The 21,244-nt window shown below is 59.9% G+C and overlaps 2 protein-coding genes across 8 annotated transcripts; one reads left to right on the forward strand and one right to left on the reverse strand.

The window, feature by feature from the left end:
• The first annotated feature begins 4,021 nt into the window (after window positions 1–4,021).
• Window positions 4,022–11,748, forward strand: NUDT8 (nudix hydrolase 8). 7 transcript variants are annotated; one of them, XM_075929098.2, is made up of 5 exons: window positions 4,022–4,158; window positions 7,305–7,573; window positions 8,022–8,154; window positions 8,691–8,768; window positions 11,226–11,748. In XM_075929098.2, the coding sequence occupies exons 2-5, from the start codon at window positions 7,308–7,310 to the stop codon at window positions 11,445–11,447; spliced, it is 699 nt and encodes a 232-aa protein (XP_075785213.2). In that variant the 5' UTR covers window positions 4,022–4,158; window positions 7,305–7,307; the 3' UTR covers window positions 11,448–11,748. The 7 variants fall into 7 exon arrangements, with proteins under 7 accessions (XP_075785213.2, XP_075785211.2, XP_075785212.2 ...); XM_075929096.2 differs by having other exon boundaries at window positions 4,144–4,271; XM_075929097.2 differs by lacking the exon at window positions 4,022–4,158 and adding an exon at window positions 4,896–4,914.
• A 1,729-nt stretch (window positions 11,749–13,477) lies between these two features.
• NDUFV1 (NADH:ubiquinone oxidoreductase core subunit V1) lies at window positions 13,478–19,432 on the reverse strand. Its single transcript, XM_075929051.2, has 10 exons — window positions 19,248–19,432; window positions 18,043–18,125; window positions 16,987–17,157; window positions 16,419–16,602; window positions 15,637–15,826; window positions 15,223–15,435; window positions 14,740–14,906; window positions 14,560–14,641; window positions 14,226–14,371; window positions 13,478–13,865 (listed from the first exon to the last, which is right to left on the reverse strand). The coding sequence occupies exons 1-10, from the start codon at window positions 19,311–19,313 to the stop codon at window positions 13,782–13,784; spliced, it is 1,386 nt and encodes a 461-aa protein (XP_075785166.2). The 5' UTR covers window positions 19,314–19,432; the 3' UTR covers window positions 13,478–13,781.
• Between the last annotated feature and the right edge of the window lie 1,812 nt (window positions 19,433–21,244).

Below are 21,244 nucleotides of genomic sequence, written 5' to 3' on the forward strand. Positions count from 1 at the left end.
TTCCGCCGCTTTGCTCCCTGTCCCCCTGGTCTGCAGACCAGGGGGACGGGGAGCAAAGCAGAGCAAAGCCACGGAGCCCGAGGGCAGCAGGACAGCCACGGCGCGTCTGGGCTGTCCCGCTGCCCCCGTGCTCCGCGGCTTTGCTCCGGACGCCTGTGGTACAGCAGCTGGGGCGCTGCCGGTTGGTCCCGTAGCGCCGCTCTGGGCGCTACTGGACCAACCCGGCAGCACCCCAGCTTCTCTGCCCCTGGCGTCCCCAAGTCAGCCGCTGCTGAAACTGACCAGTGGCTGACTACAGGAAGCCCCTGCCCCGGGCTTCCTGGAATCAGCCGCTGATCAGTTTCAGCAGCAGCTGACTTGGGGATGCCTGGGGTTCTTAAGTTGAATCTGTATGTAAGTCAGAACTGGCGGTCAGTTTCAGCAGCCGCTGAATCTGGACGCCAGTTCCGACTTACATACAGATTCAACTTAAGAACAAACCTACAGTCCCTATCTTGTACGTAACCCGGGGACTGCCTGTAACTGACTGGGTATCCACAACCAAACTGTGACCTTGCTTTAAATGAGAAGAGGAAGCTACATACCAAATTTGTTTGGGAGGAGTTCTTGAACAAACGGACTCGTAGAAAGACAGACACACTCATATATATGTAGAGAGAGGGGCAGACAGACAGAGTATTCCTTTTTGCAAAATCTCAATATTTACCCCATTTCTCCTTTACACAAAAAGTCATTCTTTTCTTGTGAACCTGGCTGCTTGACTGGCCAGTGGTATGCCTGGTACCCCAAAGGAGGGTCTTCCCTTCCTTCTGTTATAAGGTTCGTCAGCTACAACGAAAGCAGAAATAATGCACCAGATGTGTAAGAAGCAAAACAAAGAGGAACAAAAGCAAAGCAAAAGAGGAAGCCTCGTCTTCATGCCTCAGTACCCCTGCCGTTCCATGTCAGGGAACAGCAAGGAAAACCGCAACTTCACAAGAGCCACCGCTGGGGTAGGTTTAGCCACAATGGACTGCATTTGTTTACTGAAACAGACCTTTCTAGTTCTAATTTTTCACCCCATTAATGAACATTGTGTGTGCAACACTGCCTGGGGTGGGCGGGGGGTTGAATATTATTTTCTGCACGGGCCCCTCCCCTTCGCCCATGAAGTTCTATTTTTGGAGAATCAAACGATCCTGCTTCGCTCACAACTCACACTGCAGAATGCACCGCGGGAGTCAAAGCAAACGGGGCCTGTAAATGCACACCAAGCGGCACACATGCATAGCCTCAGGAACATACCTGGCCGTGTTTATAAATGTACAGCAAGCACTGCCTCCATTCGTAACAACTTCTATAGCACCAGGCCCAGAGAATGGGTCAGAACAGACTGCTACTCTGGCTGACTGTTAAAATGCTCCTCCCTCAACCACATAGGATAGGCTTTTGCAACAGCCCTTGTGTCTGGCTGTTCACAGTCAACAGACAGCCACTTGGAACAGCTTTCCCCCTTTGCCTCACAGGGCACAACAGGCAGCTATAACCACTGGGGGATTTTTTTCACTGAGCTCCAATCTAGTGAGCAAACACCGGCAGAGACCCTTCAACCTACCAAAAATCATTCCGCACCCGCTGAGCTGGTAACAGAATCTTTCCCTAAGTGGTGCCAAGGTAGCCAGGGAACAGCTTCATGTGCCACAGGCGCCAGGGACAGGACTCTCCGCTGGCATTTCATTACCCCCAATGGCAATCTGCCAGTCAGGAAAGAACGGTGCCTCGTGCAGCTTTTCGAGCCGCCCTGCATTCTCAAATAGGAGAGCATCAGGGCAGCAGCCCATAGGGATAGCAGTGACACATTCCTGCTGAATCCCTTGTGCTGACCGACTGGCACCTTAACAACCTAAAGAAACAGGTTTTAACAGATTAAAAGTGAACAAAACCAGTTAACAGTGCACAGACAGAAAGGAAACGTATCTAACTGGCATTTATTCCACCCCAGAGCGTGCACTCCTCTGGATTCAGAGTCCAAGACACTTGCTGGCATGGGCGCACTTGAAGGGCTGCAGCTGGAATGGAGACAGTGCTGGGCAGGTTCTGTGTGTTAGTCCAAGGTGAGCAACCAGCTGCAAAATCCCTCTGCCAAATGCCAGCAGCTCTGGTTCCCTGGGCAGATCACTCTGCCTCTCATTACACCCAGAGTCAGTTTGTCTTTTGTGCTCCGTCCCAGGCAGCACTTTTCCAAACAGCCCAGTTACTCCCAGTCACCTCCTGTGCAGGGTTATGTAGGCCCCTCTCAGCCACAGGCACAGCCAGAGTCTTTCCGCTCTAGGGACAATCGGCAGCCTCTGAAGCAGCCTGCTAGATACAAGTCCCACAGGTTGCCAGTCACAGGCTCTAGCTGCAGTACATCTCCTGGACTGGAAAAGATTCCTCCATAGCAGCCTGGCTCCTCTCTCCCAACATGGAGACTCCTCACCCTCTGTCTGTATAGCCTGGAAGAGACACCGTTCCTCCTTTTTCCCAAGGGCTCATGGGAGTTGTAGTCTCAGGGTTAGATTGCAGCACAAAGGATCCTCCAGTACAGTGTTTCTCAAACTGTGCTCCGTGGAGCCCCAGGGCTCTGCGAGGTTGACAAATGGGAAACTTCAATAGGTACAACACATACAATCAGTGGCCCGCTGGAGCTCCGCATAAATGTGTACGCATGTAAAGAGCTCCGGAGCCCGAAAAGTTTGAGAACCGCTATTCCAGTAAAAGTCAGAGGCCTCTTTAGTAAGGGGACTACACAAGCTTCCAGAATCCAGTCACCACTCACTTCTCCGCTGTCAATGCAGCTCTCGTTCTGGCATCCCTGTGAGAGAGGGCTGGGGCGAGTTGAGCACATAAATTGAGGAAAGTGGCCTTTTGCATTCGAAAGTTTTGCTGCCGTCGCTCAACATCCAAAACCTGCATTACAAAGTGATCCCACCATCACTGTTTGTTCCTAGGGCCCTGAAGCTGTGCTCCACTATCCGCAACTACCCCATGGATGCCACCACAGACTTGAATTGTTTTTATTTTATTTTGCTTTCGTTCTGTCCTCCAAGAAATTGTCACATCACTTGTGGTTGTACTGCCTGCCTGTCTGCAAAGACAGAAGGAATTGTGCATTGTCTTTGCACTGTTCACTGCGGGCTCCATGCCTCTGTCAGAGATGGGGCACCGAGGCATGTGCCAAAGTGCACCACAATAGAAAAAACAAACCTAGTTCTGGGGGCTCTGCTAATCAGCTGGGCAGCACTGGGATCTCTCCCGAGCGGCTGTAGAAGTGCCCAGCTTACAGGGTATGCTGATCGTCACTGCATTTCGCTCTTTGCAGGCTGTCTGCTTTGGACTGGGTGCTTGGTAGCCTGGCTTTAAGCAGCTGATTCTTGCTTGAAAAACTGGATGCTCAGTAACAAAAAAGGGACTATTATATATATTTGTTACAAAACCGTTTGCGATTGAAAAAAAAACACGACGCCTCCTCCTCTGCGTCCTAGGCTGACCTGGAGCAAACTTCCATCTGCTGGATTTGAGCAATGGCAGTGCAGTAATAGCCGCGCCTTCCTTCTCAGGAGCACGGAGCCTGCCAACCTCTGCACGATTCTCGTGAACGGTGCAAAGGCAGGATGCACGACCCACAGGCCGTACAACCGCGAGCGACGCGACAGTTGCTTGGAGGACAGAAAAATGCCCCTCAGCAAAGCAAACCAACAGTTCATCTGGTGGCGGAATGCCAAAATAAAAGACAAAAATGGTGGGATATGAATGGCATATTATGGGATGGAGAAAATTACTTGAACTTGACCCCTCACTCTCAGAGCCCCACCCCATGTACCCCATACCTGCACCCCTGCCCCATGCACCCCATACCTGCACCTCCTGCCCCATGGATTCCCCACCCCCCAGGCTCCCCCAGCCCCTCTGTCCCAGCTCCACTCCCCCCAGAAGGCGTGGCCAGCACGAAGGTGTGTTCGCTCCGCAGCCCCGCCCCGGCGATCTGATTGGCTGGGGGGGAGGGGGTTCTGCCGCCATATTGGTCCAGGGCGGAAGTCGCCGGGGGCAAGTCCGTTGGGCAGAGTGGTCGGCTCCGGCGCCATCTTTGTTGAGGGCAGGGCGTGTGGTTTGACCCTGCGGCGGCCAGGGAGCTGACCGGTGAGACTCCGACCTGCGGTGCCTCCGGGGGCGGGGCCAGAGGCAGCCCGGAGCCGCTCACTGCCGCGCGAGCCCGGAGGGACAGGGAGATCCATGGGGCGGGGGGAATGCAGGTAGGGGTGCATGGGGCGGGGATCCATGGGGCGGAGGGAATGCAGGTAGGGGTGCATGGGGCAGGGGGAATGCAGGTAGGGGTGCATGGGGCGGGGATCCATGGGGCAGGGGGAATGCAGATAAGGGTGCATGGGGCGGGGATCCATGGGGCAGGGGGAATGCAGGTAGGGGTGCATGGGGCAGGGGGAATGCAGATAAGGGTGCATGGGGCGGGGATCCATGGGGCAGGGGGAATGCAGGTGGGGGTGCATGGGGCAGGGGGAATGCAGGTAGGGGTGCATGGGGCGGGGATCCATGGGGCAGGGGGAATGCAGATAAGGGTGCATGGGGCGGGGATCCATGGGGCAGGGGGAATGCAGGTGGGGTGCATGGGGCAGGGGGAATGCAGGTAGGGGTGCATGGGGCGGGGATCCATGGGGCAGGGGGAATGCAGATAAGGGTGCATGGGGCGGGGATCCATGGGGCAGGGGGAATGCAGGTGGGGTGCATGGGGCGGGGATCCATGGGGCGGGGGGAATGCAGGTAGGGGTGCATGGGGCAGGGGGAATGCAGGTAGGGGTGCATGGGGCGGGGATCCATGGGGCGGGGGGAATGCAGGTAGGGGTGCATGGGGCGGGGATCCATGGGGCGGGGGGAATGCAGGTGGGGTGCATGGGGCAGGGGGAATGCAGGTAGGGGTGCATGGGGTGGGGATCCATGGGGCGGGGGGGTGCATGTAGCGGGCGGTGCATGGGGTGGGGATCCATGGGATGGGGGTGCAGGTAGGGGGCATGGGATGTGGGGTTCATAAGGATGCAAGGAGATGGTGGGGGTTTAGGGGGTTATGGGGTGGGACTGCAGGTTGGAGTGGGGTACAGGGTTGGGGGTGTATGGAAATTGTGGCAGGTGAAAGAGTTGGAGTAGGGAGGGTTGGGATAGGGGTGGAAGGATGAGTAGGGGGGTGCATGGACTATATACATTGTTGCCTTGACTCCCTCCAGCCGAAGGGGAAAGGTCCAAGTCTGGGCTTACCTCTGCCTCATTGGATGCAGGGAATTCCCTGTGTGCCTTCCTAAACCCAGCAGAGGAGGAAGCCAGTTGGCTCCTATGGGTAGGAAACTACCCAGCCCTGGCTTCTATCCCTTGATCCGGGTGGTTGGAGTGTGGACTCCCTGCACACAGTAGCTCTGAGTCCAAATATTTCATCATGAGCAAAACTTGGAAATAATCACTGGACTCAAGTGATGGCTACTGTGAGTAAGTTTGTGCAGGTGACGAAGAGAGGTTGAGCTGCAGAAATTGCAAACAGGTGCCTGGGATGCCAAGAGCTCAGGGGGAAACATTTTGCTGAATGCAATGGAAAGAAGACGACACCCAGAACCTCTGCCTGGGGCTGAACATATGTGAGTGTTAGACTCAGCCTTGGAGAATGAAGGTGCTGCTATTTGTGCACTGCCATTGCCAACACCAGCTGACAGAAGCTGGATCCGGGTCAGCCAAGGACACAGAGGAGGAAGCGTCGTGTTTTTTTCAATCACGAATGGTTTTGTAACCAAACCAGTCCCAGAATGGAAACCAAAGAGAGACTGGAAAATCACAGCTGTTTTCGTATATATAACTATAATAGTCCCTTTTCTGTTACTGAGCATCCAATTTTTCAAGCAAGAATCAGCTGCTTAAAGCCAGGCTACCAAGCACCCAGTCCAAAGCAGGCAAGATGCGAAGAGGGAAATGCTGTGACGATCAGTGTTCTCTGGAAGCTGGACACTTGTGGGGCTGCACAGGAGAGATTCAAACACTGCCCAGGTCCCCTGCTCCACCGGGTGAGCTCTGTCCTGTGAAATAATGTGGCCATGGCTCAGTGAAAGGCAGCTGGCCTCAGTCGCACTGGCCCCTCGCTCTCCCTGTGTCTTGTGCTTGTAAGAAGCACACGGGATCTTTTTCAGGGAATAAGGCAACCGAGTGCAGAATGCAAGAAGCAGCATAATCATTTCGATACACACATGCGCACAGCCCCGCCAACAATGTTATCGTTACCGATGGGAGGAGCCTGGCTTGTTGGTTGTGATCTGATGCTTCCAGGCTGCTTGGGAGAATGAACCCAGAGAACTATGGCACAGCAACTCATTTTTATAGTAATTTGTCCCCATTGAGGTCTATGGGTTGTGTACAGTCCTGTTGTGATCAGTTACTTCTTAACAAGTGTTTATCTGTAGATTGGTTCCCTCCTCATCCAGTCATGAGCATCTGAGAAGATGTTTTCAGGGACTCGCCCCATACTGGTTGGGGTCAGATCAGCTTCTCTTGTCCCTGAAAGGGGTGTTTGCCTCCTCTCCAGGGTCATCAGTTCTACTAACTCGATTAACCCCGGCCCAATAATTGTCTCCTGCGGTCTCCAAATCTCTTGTTTCTCAACTCTCTGGACATTTGTGATGGCTTTCACCCTTATTCTTAACTATGCATCCATTCCTCACTCGCACCAAAACAATTTGACAGAGAAGGTCCAACAGGGTTACATTGTAGAAAGGAGTCTATGGTTACTAAAGAGATTACAAAAGAACCTCATGCGGCTTAATTTGCAATGCAGATAAGAAGCCAACTTAATATATCAGCGGGGTAGCCGTGTTAGTCTGAATCTGCAAAAGCGACAAGGAGTCCTGTGGCACCTTATAGACTAACAGATTTATTGGAGCATAAGTTTTCGTGGGCAAAGACCCATTTCGTCAGATGCACATAGTGGAAATTCCAGAGGCAGGTATATATAAATATAGAGGCATAAGAAAATTAATTTGTAATTCATACAAGAAGAAAGACTGTATAGAAACACTGTGCTAAAACTAAGATAAATGACCAGAATAAGTTATGGTCTCTTCCTGCCTTAACATTAAGGTCTGTGCTTATCAGCTTACCCAGTGCGTCTCTACCAACCGCACAAGCTGCTCCTGCTAATCATGAAGGGTGGGTAAAACAGAAGCATAGAGATCGTAATAGCACAGCATTACATAGGAGTCTTACACAAACACTAAAATATTACCTGTTGGCTATGTCCACAGGGCATGATGTTCCCTGCCCTGCACCATCTCCGCCCAGGCGTGCGCCCCACCCTCGGAGCCACGAGGGCAGGCGGCTTGGCACGGGGGTACCTGTCCCAGGAGAACGAGCGGCGGTGCCGAGGGCTGCTGGAGGCCTCTACCAGACGCTACCGGCAGGAGGCGTTGGCAGCGGCTGTGCTGGTGACGCTGTGTTCGGTGGGCGGGTACCCTGCACTGCTGTACACGCTGCGCTCCAGCACGCTGACAGGCCACCACAAGGGAGACGTCAGGTACTCCTGCCCGCCCAGGATTCACTGAGTGCCCTGCAGAAAGGCCCCTGCTGTGTGCACAGCCCCTCCGTCTGAGCCTCCCCCTGGGTTCTCTGCACCCCTCCACAGCTCTGCCAGGGCCCCTCAATCCCAACCTACAGCCCCTGTTACCTCAGCCCAGAGCTACCCCCTAGCTCTGCCAGTGCCCCTCAATCCCAGCCTACAGCTCAGCCCCCCCCACCCCCCGTTACCTCTGCCCAGAGCTACCCCCTAGCTCTGCTGATGCCCCTCGGTTCCAGCTCATAGCCCCTGGGGCTCTGCAAACACTCTCTTCAATCCCAGAGCGACCCCCACCCAGCTCTGCCAGAGGCCTCCGGTGCCAGGGTGGAAGATGCCCCAGGCACTGTGGCAGGCAGCAGGGGCAACGGGTCCTGCCTCCCCTCTAAGGAGACTGGTTTTCTTGTTGCAGTTTTCCGGGGGGCAAGCGCGACAGCTCTGACCAGGATGTGATCGCCACGGCGCTGAGGGAGACACAGGAAGAGCTGGGCCTGCGCCTGGAGGCTGAGTGTGTCTGGGGGGTCATGAGACCCATCCCCAGTGGGGTAACACTGCTCATCTCCCCCATGCGTTGTTGGGGCAGGGCAGTGTGAAGGGGGGGGGGGGCAGTGTGAGGAGAGGAGGATCAGGTCCGGACAGTAGGGCCCTATGTGAGGAGTGGGAGGCCCCCTTTGGGGTGTCCTGTTGGGAGGCTTTCCGAGGGGGGAGAGTCCCATGGGGTGGGGGAAGCGTGCTGTGAGGTAGAGAAGCTGTTGGAGAGCATTCTCCGGGGGGGGGGGAGGAATTCAGGGGGCAGTGATGTGAGGTAGGGAGTCCATGGGGGGGGGGGGGTGTCTCTGAGTAGGGGGCTCTGTGAGGTAGAGGGTCCAGGGGGTCCCTAATTAGAGGGAGATGGGGGGTGCCAAGAGGCAGTGGGTTCATGGCAAGGGGGTTTTCCCCAAGTAGAGGTGGGGTCTGTCAGGGCAGTGTTGTGAGGCAGAGGGGTCTCTTAGGGAGGATTCGGGAGGAAGGGGGGGAGTGATCAGGAAGGGGTTCCTAGGGAAGCCAGTGTCAGAGGGGTCTCACTCTGGTTTCCTTCCAGAGGGGACTGACTGTTGCTCCCGTCCTGGCAAATCTAGGCCCCTTGGAGTATGTGTGTCTGAACCCCAACCCGCAGGAGGTGAGCCCCACACAGACCCCACCCTGCCACGGGGCTGCCCTTAACATGCGCAGGCCCCTGCCGCCCTTTGGCCCCCTGGCTGGAGGGAGACGGCTCCGCCTGGTTAGCATGCTGGCCTCCCGCAGGGAGGAAAATCGGCAGAGCTGGGCCCAGTATCACCGTGGGCCTGCTGCCTGAATCAGGCTTCCCCTACACGGACATGGCCCGGCCAGAGCAGGCCCTAATCCAGCAACTCAAGACCAGCAAGTGCCCAGCTTGAGATCCCTCCTCCCCTGCCCAGCAACTGCTCTGCTGCAGCAACTGGAGACTCCCTTCCCCCAAACTGGGGGAGAACCCAGCTCCTGCAAAGGGACCCTGGGGCCTGCTGGTCTCCACTTAGATGAGAGCATGGCCTAGTTATGGCTCAGCCGTGCCAGCCTCACCTCCGCAGTGGACAGGACTAGGTTGGCAGCAGAGCACTTCCGAGGACTGAGCTGCCACCACTTGGAGAGGCGCGGTTCCTACCACCATGGAAACCCCCTTCCAGCCCTGTAGCTGCTGCCCTCGCCCCCTTAGCGTGGACACGGCCTGAGACTTCGCTGATGCATTATGGGGAATCCATCCTGCCCCAGGACGCCTGGTTCCAAACTTTATTTCCCTCCCTCCCAGCCATTTGCACCTCAGGGCTGGTCTGAGCTTCTAGCCCTGGGCTTCACTCTGCCTGTATCGGACACTACAGGGGAGCCCCCCTGCTCTCAGAAATGCTGAGATCCCTTTGGACCAGAGCATGTGGCCTCCTCAGCTCTTTGCAGTTCTACCTCGTGGCAGAACATTTGAAATGGGAAATTGTCATTGGGAGAGGGCATTTCCAGTGAGGTCCCACAGGAATCGGTCTTTGGTCCCACCCCAGTGTTCCCTCTAAGGTTGTAGGTCCATGTGCGGGATGAATTTCGGGATGTGCACCACTGTAGCAGTGAGATGTGACATCACAAAACTCATTCCGCACATGTCCAATGCGTGACGGGGGGGCCGAGGGGTTAAGAGTGTGGGAGGGGGCTCAGGGCTGGGATGCAGGGTGGGCTCCAGCGTGAGGCTGAGGGGTTGGAGGGAGTGCAGGCTGCCCTGGCAAGAGATGACTATCCTCAGTCCTGTGTCACTGCAGAAGCTCGGGGCTAGCAGAGCAGTACTGCTCCAGTGGGGCTGGACTAGAGAGGTGCACCACTCCATGGCCCTGCATGAGGGGGGTAGGCTGGGTGGGGGCCAGGGAACGGGCACCATGCCGGGGCTGGTGGGGAAAGGTATCTCCCCACCACAGCCCTAAGTCCCACGCAGGGGCTCAGCAGGCCGCTATACAGCTGCACAGCTTAGAGGGAACTTAGCCCTATTATGCTATTGACCATTTTTGTCAATGACCTGGAAGAAAACACAGTATCATCACAGACACAGTAATCAGGGAGCAGTAAATAATGCAGAGGGCGGGTCATTGATACCAAGGACCTGGCTCTCTGGGAAACTGGGCACAAGCAAACGACATGTGTTTTAATAGGGGTAAGTGGATACCTCTAGGAACAACGAAACTAGGCCAGCCAGGCTGGGGGCCTGTCTCAGAAGCTCGGAGAAAGATTTGAGTCATGCTGGAGATTCAGCTGGATGTGGGTGTCCAGGGTGATGCTGGAGCCGAGAGCGTTCACGCGATCCTGCCTATACAAGGGAATCTCAAGTAGGGCAAGAGATTCCTTTGCCCCCGTAGTTGTCACCGTGTGACCACTGCTGAGTAAACCGTGTCTAGATCTAGAGCTCACAGTTAAGAAAGATGTGGGTACGTTGGAGAGGGTTCAAGGGAGCGCTAGGAAAAGGATTCCCCGCCCTACAGTGATGGACTCTAGGGGCTCAAACCTACTGGTGCACCACCCGCCTGTTTTGCTAGCAGCCATCACCCATAGCTGCTGAACAGCTGGGGCCAAGCGCGGAGCCAAGGCACCAGGAGCTCCCCTTTGCCAAGTCCTTTGCTGAGCTGGCTGGTCTTTAACCCTTTGCTGGCTGCTCTCCCCCACTGTGGAGCGTCTTTCCCCATCGCCCTCCCCGGGAGTGCGGCCCCCCCAGCTCAGTGCGCAGCATGACTCGAGGGGAATGGCCGGGCTGGGAGCTTTGAGGGGGGACAGAATCGGCCCGGCCCGGCCAGCAACTCCTACAGGGGACGGCCCTCTACTGTCCTGCTGCAGTAGCTGTGCTTGGGAACATGCCTCTTGGGAGGGGGGTGAACACAGGGCCAGGAGGGAGCAGATAGAGTCCCAGCTGCTGCTCCTTCAGGCCCCTGCTCTATGCACGAGGTGCCCTGTAAGAGGCTGGGAGTGCAGAACCCAGCCCCACAGGGCACCCGGGCATGCTGCTTTCCTAGCCCAGTGCGGGGGCTGGGGTAATGGGACGTGACCGGGCAGGGCAGCACCAAACCGGCCCTTTCTGTGTCTTTGCCCCCAGGTCGAGGACGTGTTCACCATCCCCCTGTCTCACCTGCTGCAGGCCCAGAACCAGGGCTACACCCACTTCCGCCACCAGGGCCGCTACAGCCACACGCTGCCCGTCTTCCTCAACGGCCGCTACCGCGTGTGGGGGCTGACGGCCATCATCACAGACCTCACCCTGGAGCTGCTGGCGCCCAGCGCCTACCGCCGGAGAACGCGCCCGCCCAGCGCCCGCTGAGCCACAGCCCACCTGCCCTGGCACCACAGAGTGGACAGAGCCAGCTGGCCAGGCTGGGGGAGGCGCCCTGGAGGCAGAGAGCGCCTATGGGAAAGGCTGGGCAAGGTGCTGCCCACCCCGAGGGCATAAGAGATGGAAGACAGACTGGGGGGGGTGCGCCCACATGCAGGAGCATGGGACAGGACTGAAGGGGTCACCCCAGGAGGGAATCCCCCCTACCCCTGTGATAACACAGCTGTCAGGAGGGAGAGGCTGCAGCCTGCTGTATTTCATGTAGGGCCGACATAAACAAACCTCCCCGAGCCATGTGCGGTCTCCCTGCTGCAGGGGAAGGAAGTGGCCCAGGCCAGGCACTGCCCCCTGCTAGACCTCAGCTCCTGCTCCGTGGGAAACATCAACAGGGACTCACATTCATCCCACCCTTGTCAGCAAGGGGGGCGGGAGGAACACCTGGGACCCCGACCAGCTCCTTCCCCCAGGGCTAAGGATGCTGAAATGCCATTGTCTGGCTCATGGTAGAGTCGATACAATGGGTATCAGCTATGCAATTAGTCGATAGGCGCCTCTGCAGAGCCGCAGCGGAGGCATGGGGGGGCGCTCCAGAGGAGCCGACTCGAGACCAGACTGAGCAGTCCTGGCTCCTGCCAGCTCCAGCGCCCCCACGCTCCAGCTCTGCATCTGAAATGTAGGAAGAACCGCTGGGCTCTTAGCACATTTAAAATGCAGAGTCACCGCGATCAGCGCCAGCTGGCACTGCTCAATCTCGGCTCGCGCTGAGACCAGCAGCCCCCGTTTGTGGCACAGTCCTGCCTGCCGTGAACAGGGATGGTGCCTGAGCAGCCCCTGCCCACAGACAGCCCTGGGGTTGCTTGGCAGCAACAGCCCCTGTCCTTCAGGGGGGTGCAGTTCTCCACTGGGAATCCTGTCGACAGGGGCTGCTTTGCAGGGGCTGATAGAGGCAGCGAGGGGGGGGGGGCAGGTGACACCCTGGAGACAGAGCTGGGGGGGGACTGGCTTTTAAACTGGCTCCCCCAGCACCAGCTCCTGTCCCCCCCCTTGCTGCCTCTCATGGAGGCAACAAGGCGTGCGTGCCGCAGAGAGCTCAAGGCGAGCAGGAACTGCCTTATGTGGCTCTTGTACATTTCAAAAGCAGAATAGCAGCAGATGTGGCACGAGCAGACTGCTTCAGTCCCACCTCGCGCCGTTTCCCCTGTGCCTCTGCCTCCCCTGCCCCCCACGGACACAGTGCTGGGGGGAACCAGCTTTACCAGTTCCCCCCAGCACTGCCTCCTGCTCCCCGCCCTTGCTGCCTCTCTACAATAGAGGCAGCAAAGGGGGAGGGTGTGAAGTGACTACTCGAGTCGACTATCCGATAAGCATTTGCTTATCAGACAGTTGACTAGTTGCTTCCATCCCTACCCAAGGACCACCCCCACCCCCTTCTACACACACACAGGCTTGTTCACTGGGCTCCGGTTTGGGTGAGGCGAGATCAGAAGATAACCCAGCCCCATCAGGCTCAGGTTGTGTTTGATCATCGGCCCATGTCACAGCAGCTGCCCGTCAGCTATTGCCACCTGTGCGCTATAGAGCGCGGGCACCAAGTCGCAGCTCCTTGCTACTGCTGTGCACCCGGTCTCAGCCACCCCACTGAGCCCATGGGCAGAAGGCGGCGCGGGCAGACTGCAGGCACAAGGCCACGAAGCCACCCCCAGCTCAGGACACAGCAACAGCTCAGGCTTAGGGAAGTGTCCAGTCTGGCTTTAAAACCAGACCCACTCCTCAGGCCAGCTCCAGCCTGCTCCATGCCTGCCAGGCCTTGGGCTGCAGCTCTGGTGCTCCCCCCACCCCGCTGGCTGCCGAGCGCCATGAGGCAAGGCCAGGGCTGCTGTGCCCCACACGGATCAGACAGAGACTCACCTCAGGCTGGGCACAGGGCTCTGCTCAGCAGCAGTGCTAGAGGAAGCGTCTGGGCGAGGACAGCAGCCTGCAGCTCAGGGTGTTACACAGACGCACATTCACACAGGAAGGACACCAGCTGCCACCACGGCATGTTTATTGGGGCGCTCACCCAGCGGGGGGGGTGAGGAGACAGCTCAGCCAGGGGGTCTCTCCTCATGCGAGAGACCCCAATCTACACACAGTAAGTCACCCACCCAGCACACGGCAGAGACCCCAACGCCCAGGGACACCAAGCACTGACCCCATGCTGGGGGGTTAGATCCTAGGGAACGTGAACTACGTAGCACCTCCTGCACGCTGTCATGGGGGAGGGACACTGACCACGCACAGTGTGGTGAGATCCCGATCTCTCTGTCTCTGGGCACCCTGCCCTCAAGCTGACGCCTGCCGAGCCTGGGCCTCCTCGTGGCGCCGCATCCGCTGCTCCAGCTCTGGGCGGAAGTGACGGATCAGGCCCTGCAAGCAAGGAGTGAGTGCACAGGGCTGGCAAGGGAGCACCCGAACACACACATACAGCAGCCCCTCCATCTGCCGGGGGGGAGGGATAGCTCAGTGGTTTGAGCATCTGCCTGCTAAACACAGGATTGTGAGTTCAATCCTTGAGGGGCCATTTAGGGATCTGGGCAAATCTGTCAGGGATGGTGCTGGGGCCGGGGACTGGACTCGATGACCTCTCGCGGGCCCTTCCAGCTCTAGGAGATGGTATATCTCCGTGTATTATATTATATCTGCAGGATTCTCTTCCCCCAACACACAGGGTGCCTTTGTGCCAGGCGAGTTTACGCCCCCCCCTCCCCCCCCCCCAAGCTAAGCTACCTGCACAGGCCAGGCGGCCCCATCGCCCAGGGCGCAGATGGTGTGGCCCTCGATCTGTTTGCTGATCTCCCAGAGCGCGTCGATCTCAGCTGCCTGCGCGTTGCCTTGCACGAACCGCCACATCACCTTGTTCATCCAGTCCACACCTGGGGGGCACCACAGCCAGTCAACCCACAGCTGGGGGAAGGGCTGGGCTACAGCCTCGCTGCCCTCTCCTGATCCCACCAACAGCTGGCCCATCCCCCACTTAGGATCCAGCCGGCCTGGCATTTCCCCCCCTCCCCGCCCCCATCTCCCCAATGGGCAGACTGACAGATCCCTGCCCTGCACTCACCCTCCCGGCAGGGCGTGCACTGCCCGCAGCTCTCGTGCTTGTAGAACTCGATGAGGCGGGCGATGGCCCGGACAAGGTCTGTCTGGGGAAGGAGGAGAGGGTGAGTACCGCTGCAGGCACCAGGCTGGCTGGCAGGGGGCGGGGAACGTGCCACAGAGACCAGGCAGGCAGTGGCCTTACCGATTTGTCCATGACGATGACGGCAGCTGTGCCGAGCCCGGTTTGCGCCTGCACCAGCCCATCAAAGTCCATGGGCACCGTCTCACACACCGACTTTGGGATGAGGGGGGTGGAGGAGCCTCCCGGGATCACAGCCAGCAGGTTGTCCCAGCCACCACGCACGCCTCCTGTGTGCAGAGGGGGCAGGGGTAGGCCTAGGCACTTCCCCCCGCCCCTCATGGCAAACCACAGACATGGGGCCCAGGGCCCTCCCCTTCCTCCCAGGCCACCTCAGCACCACCTGCTCCTCCAGCTCTGAGCAGCAGCCACAGGTCAGCCCCTGCACACAGGCCACAAGCAGAGTTAGCAGTACAGTACCTGACCCCCCACCCCAAAACAGCTGGAGCTAGACCTGAGAGGCAGCCCTGAGGCAAAGTGGCCTAAGAGGGAGGCACGCCGTCGCTCACCCAGCAGTCACCGGAGGGCCGGGGTTTGGCGTCTCACCCGCGTGCTTCTCGATCAACTCCTTGAGTGGCACCGACATCTCCTCCTCCACCGTGCAGGGCGTGTTCACGTGCCCAGAAATGTTGAAGAGCTTGGTGCCTGAGTTGCGCTCACGCCCGAAGCTGGCAAACCAGGTCCCCCCGCGCCGGCAGATCGTAGGTGCGACAGCCACAGTCTCCACATTGGCCACAGTGGTGGGGCAGCCAAACACGCCTGGGGAAGGAGAGGGCAGTGATGAGGCTGCAGAGCAGGCTGGGGGTCCTATCACCCAGCAAATAGCACAACCCCCTCACCCATCAAGCACTAGGGCAGAGGGACCCTTGCTAGAACGCCCCACAATCCCACAACCCCCTCAAGTGCACCCCTACTAAGGAGAACCTCCCACACACAGCACAGTTCCCCAGTGGGTCGTACCAACGTCAGCTGGGAAGGGCGGTTTGAGGCGTGGCTTGCCCTGCTTGCCCTCAATGGATTCGATCAGCGCCGTCTCCTCCCCACAGATGTAGGCCCCAGCGCCCCTCACTACAAACACGTCAAAGTCGTAGCCTGAGTTGCAGGCATCTTTGCCCAGCAGGCCAGCCTCATAGGCCTCCCGGATCGCCACCTGCAAGGAGACAGGTCAGCACAGCTGCTCCCTCTGGCTAGGTCTACACGCTCGGCTTCTTGCGTGAAAAATATGCAAATGAGGCTAAGCATGGAATATCGCTGAGCCTCATTTGCATACCTAATGAGCCGCCATTTTTGCAGAAGAGGCTCTTGCGCCACAAGGAGCTGTCTACACTGCCCCTTCTTGTGCAAGAAAACCCCTCTTGCTGATTATTTTCAAGAATAACGGCATTGCGCAAGAGGGGTTTTCTTGCCCAAGAATGGGCAGTGTAGACAATTTCTTTTGGCGCAAGAGCCTCTTCTGCAAAAATGGCAGCTCATTAGGTATGCAAATGAGGCTCAGCGATATTCCACACAGCCTCATTTGCATATATATCACGCAAGCCGTGAGTGTAGACATTGTCCTTATGTCTCCCTGGCCCACCCTTGCCCTCTGGGTCCTGCACAGAGACTGATCAGTGCAACCGCTCCTACTGTCACATCCTGGCCCTGCCACATGGTGAAATGCAACAAAGCAGCAATTCCTCCCCTCGCCAACTCCCCAGGTTCAGGGGGTCAGTGTATCTGCTCCCCCGATGGCTCCTGCCTACCTGCAGGTTGGAGGCTTCATTGTAGAACTCCCCACGGATGTAGATGTAGGCGGCCCGGGCTCCCATGGAGCGCCCTGCCACCAGGCAGCCCTCCACCAGCTTGTGCGGGTCATGGCGCATGATCTCGCGGTCCTTGCAAGTGCCTGGCTCCCCTTCATCTGCGTTCACCACCAGGTATTTGGGCCTGGAACACAGACCCGATGGCACCAGCCCTCCCCAGGTGAGCCCTGTCCCACAGCCAACCCAGCTCCACTGCCAGCGAGGTAAGCCTGTCTGGCTAGCACAGCCAGCTGCCCCCACCACAGGGAGCCAACAGGGCCCAGACACACGGCTGCAGGACGTAGGTTGCTGAGCGATCAGACTGTCCTCCTGGGATGGAGGCAAAATGGAAACTCTTGCTCATGTGGGAGGCTTGCAGCCAGGATGTTGGGTTCTATGCAGGCTTCAGCCCTGCTCATGCCCCAAGCCTTCCCACCACAGGGTTTCAGACCAGAAGGAATTGCATTGCCCTAGCCATTTCCCACCCGACAGCAGAGAACCCAGATAGCAGCAGCCCTGTCCCACCCACCTGCCGTCTGAAGGCTTGTTCATGAAGCTCCATTTGAGGCCTGTGGGGAAGCCAGCCCCGCCCCGCCCTCGCAGGCCAGAGGTCTTGATCTCGTTCAAGATCCAATCCACTCCTTTCAGCAGGATCTCCTTGGTTTTGTACCAGTCACCCCGGCTCAGAGCACCCTTCAGCCTGGACAAGAGAAAAGGCAAAGCAGCTGGCTACACTTTGGGGATCAGCAGCTCAAAGTTCGGAGCACAAACCAAACAGATACCAGCTCTTATCTCCATGGGCACCAGCTCCTACCCAACCCCAGCTTGGGGAAGGGGACCGGCAAGCTCAGGTCTGGGGAATGGACCTTTTCCCTCTAGGGATACGCACTGACTCAAATTTCATTCCGGGGCAGAAAACTGACTGGCTCAGTGGAGTGGGGAGGGCGTGGACCATGACAGAGGATCTTTCATTTTTAGGAAGTTCTGACTCCAGTTCAGTACAGGGAGGCTGAGAGAGACCAGCAGGCTCAGGAGAGTGGAGAAGGAAAATAGGACCTTTAAACTCTGGAGGCACGGCCCCCACATAGCCCAAAAGAAAGTTTTTCTCCACACAGCACACAATCTGTGGAACTCCTTGCCAGAGAATACTGTGAAGACTAGGACTTTAACAGGGTTGAAAAAGAGCTAGATAAGTTCATGGAGGTTAGGTCCATCAATAGCTATTAGCCAGGGTGGGTAGGAATGGTACTCCTAGCCTCTGTTTGTCTGGAAATGGATGACAGGGGAGGGATTACATGAGGATTATCTGTTGTGTTCACTCCTTCTGGCACATCTGGTATTGGCCACTGTCAGCAGACAGGACACTGGGATGGATGGATCTTTGGTCTGATGCAGTATGGCCATTCTTATGTTCTTTTCCTCGATAGTGTGCGCCATCACTATCCAGCTCTAGGGCTGAGAGTAGTGGGGGCTGGGACATAGGACCTCTCCCCTCTCAGAGCTTCCTGTCCCCACTGGTCCACACTCAGTCAAAACAGAGAGTAGGTGGAGATTCAGACTGTAGGCCATGCAGTGTGGCTCTCACCTCCACTCATGGCGTCCATAGAGATTCGTGAAGATTCGGTCCTCGTCTTTCAGGGAGCCAAACTGGGTTTTCTTAGGAGCTGTCTGCAGAAGATGCATTGCCAAGGTGACTTGGTACCAGCCCCACAGCAAACAGCACCTGTCCCTCATCACCAGGCACTAACCTGGGCCTACTCAACCCAGCACTGCCCCAATCCCACCTAGGGCCACCCTGGCACCCAGCTTCCCAGATCCTGATCTGTCCCCCAGTATCATCCCACCCCAACTCCCCCCCCAGCACCACCCTGCCCCCCAGCACCACCTCAACCCCCCCCGACACCGCCCTGCCCCCCAGCACCACCTCAACCCCACTCCGGCACTGCCCTGCCCCCCAGCACCACCTCAACCCCCCCCGGCACCGCCCTGCCCCCCAGCACCACCTCAACCCCCCCCCGGCACCGCCCTGCCCCCCAGCACCACCTCAACCCCCCCCGGCACCGCCCTGCCCCCCAGCACCACCTCAACCCCCCCCGGCACCGCCCTGCCCCCCAGCACCACCTCAACCCCCCCCCGGCACCGCCCTGCCCCCCAGCACCACCTCAACCCCCCCCCCGGCACCGCCCTGCCCCCCAGCACCACCTCAACCCCCCCCCCCGGCACCGCCCTGCCCCCCAGCACCACCTCAACCCCCCCCCCCGGGCACCGCCCCTGCCCCCCAGCACCACCTCAACCCCCCCCCGGGCACCGCCCTGCCCCCCAGCACCACCTCAACCCCCCCCCGGGCACCGCCCTGCCCCCCAGCACCACCTCAACCCCCCCCCGGGCACCGCCCTGCCCCCCAGCACCACCTCAACCCCCCCCCCCGGGCACCGCCCTGCCCCCCAGCACCACCTCAACCCCCCCCCCGGGCACCGCCCTGCCCCCCAGCACCACCTCAACCCCCCCCCCCCCCCGGCACCGCCCTGCCCCCCAGCACCACCTCAACCCCCCCCCCCGGCACCGCCCTGCCCCCCAGCACCACCTCAACCCCCCCCCCCGGCACCGCCCTGCCAGGGGCAGAGGAGGAACGCGAGGGGGCCTGGGGCCAGGCCTCTGCCCAGCTACGGGCCCAGCCGGGGGGGAAGGGGGAGGGGCGAGGATCCCGGGACCGGTGGGGGCGGGGCCGTTGTCACTCGGCTCCCGAGTCATCGCCCGGGGGCGGGGCCGGGCCAGGCCCCGCCCACTCACCGAGCCGGCGGCGAAGCGGCGCAGGGCGACGGCCCCGCGGGGGCTCAGCAACTGCCGCGCGGCCATGGCGGGCGGGGCCGGGTCTGTGCGGGCCGCGCGCTCCGACCCGTCACCTTCAGCCAGCCGGGGGGCGGCGTCGCGCGCAAACACCTCGCGTCCCCGGGACCCGCTTCCGGCGCGCCCGATGCGCGTCACGCGCCCGGAAGAGGCGGCCCAGCGCGCAGCCCGCTGGGAGTGGTAGTTCTGGGGGCGGGGCCAAGGGGCGTCTGCTGCCTGCCTCGTGCGACCCGCCCCCACCTGGGGCAGCGGTCGGGCGTGTGGGCCTGATGGGGCGGGGCGACCCCCCTCGTCCGGCCCCTTCCCCCGTCCCCTGCCCCTCCCCCTCCTCTGGCTCCTCCCTCCGTCCCCTCCCTTCTCCTGCCACGCCCCCTCCTCAGGCTCCTCCCCTTCCCTCCGGCCCCTCCCCTGGGCCCAACCTCCGCCCCTCCCCTTCTTCTGCCCCTCCCCTTCCCCCTCCTCTGGCTCCTCCCCTTCCCTCCGGCCCCTCCCCTGGGTCCCACCTCCGCCCCTCCCCTTCTTCTGCCCCTCCCCCTTCTCAGGCTCCTCCCCTTCCCTCCGGCCCCTCCCCTGGGTCCAACCTCCGCCCCTCCCCTTCTTCTGCCCCTCCCCCTTCTCAGGCTCCTCCCCTTCCCTCCGGCCCCTCCCCTGGGTCCAACCTCCGCCCCCCCCTTCTTCTGCCCCTCCCCCTTCTCAGGCTCCTCCCCTTCCCTCCGGCCCCTCCCCTGGGTCCAACCTTCGCCCCCCCTTCTTCTGCCCTGCCCCCTTCTCTGACTCCTCCCCTTCCCTCCGGCCCCTCCCCTAGGTCCAACCTCGGTCCCCTCCCCTTCTTCTGCCCCTCCCCCTTCTCAGGCTCCTCCCCTTCCCTCCGGCCCCTCCCCTGGGTCCAACCTTCGCCCCCCCTTCTTCTGCCCTGCTCCCTTCTCTGACTCCTCCCCTTCCCTCCTGCCCCTCCCCTGGGTCCAACCTCCGCCCCCCTTCTTCTGCCCTGCCCCCTTCTCTGACTCCTCCCCTTCCCTCCTGCCCCTCCCCTGGGTCCAACCTTCGCCCCCCTTCTTCTGCCCTGCCCCCTTCTCTGACTCCTCCCCTTCCCTCCTGCCCCTCCCCTGGGTCCAACCTTCGCCCCCCCTTCTTCTGCCCCTCCCCTTCTCTGGCTCCTCCCCTTCCCTCCGGCCCCTCCCCTGGGTCCAACCTCCGCCCCTCCCCTTCTTCTGCCCCTCCCCCTTCTCTGGCTCTTCCCCTTCCCTCCGGCCCCTCCCCTGGATCCAACCTCCGCCCCTCCCCTTCTTCTGACCCGCCCCCTTCTCTGGCTCCTCCCCTTCCCTCCGGCCCCTCCCCTGGGTCCAACCTCCGCCCCTCCCCTTCTTCTGCCCCTCCCCCTTCTCAGGCTCCTCCCCTTCCCTCCTGCCCCTCCCCTGGGTCCAACCTCCGCCCCTTCCCTTCTTCTGCCCCTCCCCTTCTCTGGCTCCTCCCCTTCCCTCCGGCCCCTCCCCTGGGTCCAACCTCCGCCCCTCCCCTTCTTCTGCCCCTCCCCCTTCTCTGGCTCCTCCCCTTCCCTCCGGCCCCTCCCCTGGGTCCAACCTCCGCCCCTCCCCTTCTTCTGCCCCTCCCCCTTCTCTGGCTCCTCCCCTTCCCTCCTGCCCCTCCCCTGGGTCCAACCTTCGCCCCCCTTCTTCTGCCCTGCCCCCTTCTCTGACTCCTCCCCTTCCCTCTGGCCCCTCCCCTGGGTCCAACCTCTGTCCCCTCCCCTTCTTCTGACCCGCCCCTCCTCTGACTCCTCCCCTTCCCTCCGGCCCCTCCCCTAGGTCCAACCTCTGTCCCCACCCCTTCTTCTGCCCCGCCCCCTCCTCTGACTCTTCCCCTTCCCTCCGGCCCCTCCCCTGGATCCAACCTTCGCCCCGCCCCTTCTTCTGCCCCGCTCCCTTCTCTGGCTCCTCCCC

The sequence above is a fragment of the Pelodiscus sinensis genome, chromosome 5 (assembly GCF_052426305.1).
Source record: "Pelodiscus sinensis isolate ZL-2025 chromosome 5, ASM5242630v1, whole genome shotgun sequence".
NCBI classification, from domain to species: domain Eukaryota; kingdom Metazoa; phylum Chordata; order Testudines; family Trionychidae; genus Pelodiscus; species Pelodiscus sinensis.

Bases quoted from the DNA above. Each gene is read 5' to 3' on its own strand.
- NDUFV1 (XM_075929051.2), bottom strand. From the start codon at position 19,313: ATGGCCGCGCGGCAGTTGCTGAGCCCCCGCGGGGCCGTCGCCCTGCGC. The intron at 15,827-16,418 runs GTAGGCAGGAGC...GTCTCCTTGCAG, and splicing joins ATGAAGCCTCCAACCTGCAG to GTGGCGATCCGGGAGGCCTA. The intron at 15,436-15,636 runs GTACGACCCACT...CTCCTTCCCCAG, and splicing joins GCCCTTCCCAGCTGACGTTG to GCGTGTTTGGCTGCCCCACC.
- NUDT8 (XM_075929093.2), top strand. From the start codon at position 5,820: ATGGAAACCAAAGAGAGACTGGAAAATCACAGCTGTTTTCGTATATAT. The intron at 7,574-8,021 runs GTACTCCTGCCC...TTCTTGTTGCAG, and splicing joins CACCACAAGGGAGACGTCAG to TTTTCCGGGGGGCAAGCGCG. The intron at 8,155-8,690 runs GTAACACTGCTC...GTTTCCTTCCAG, and splicing joins TGAGACCCATCCCCAGTGGG to AGGGGACTGACTGTTGCTCC.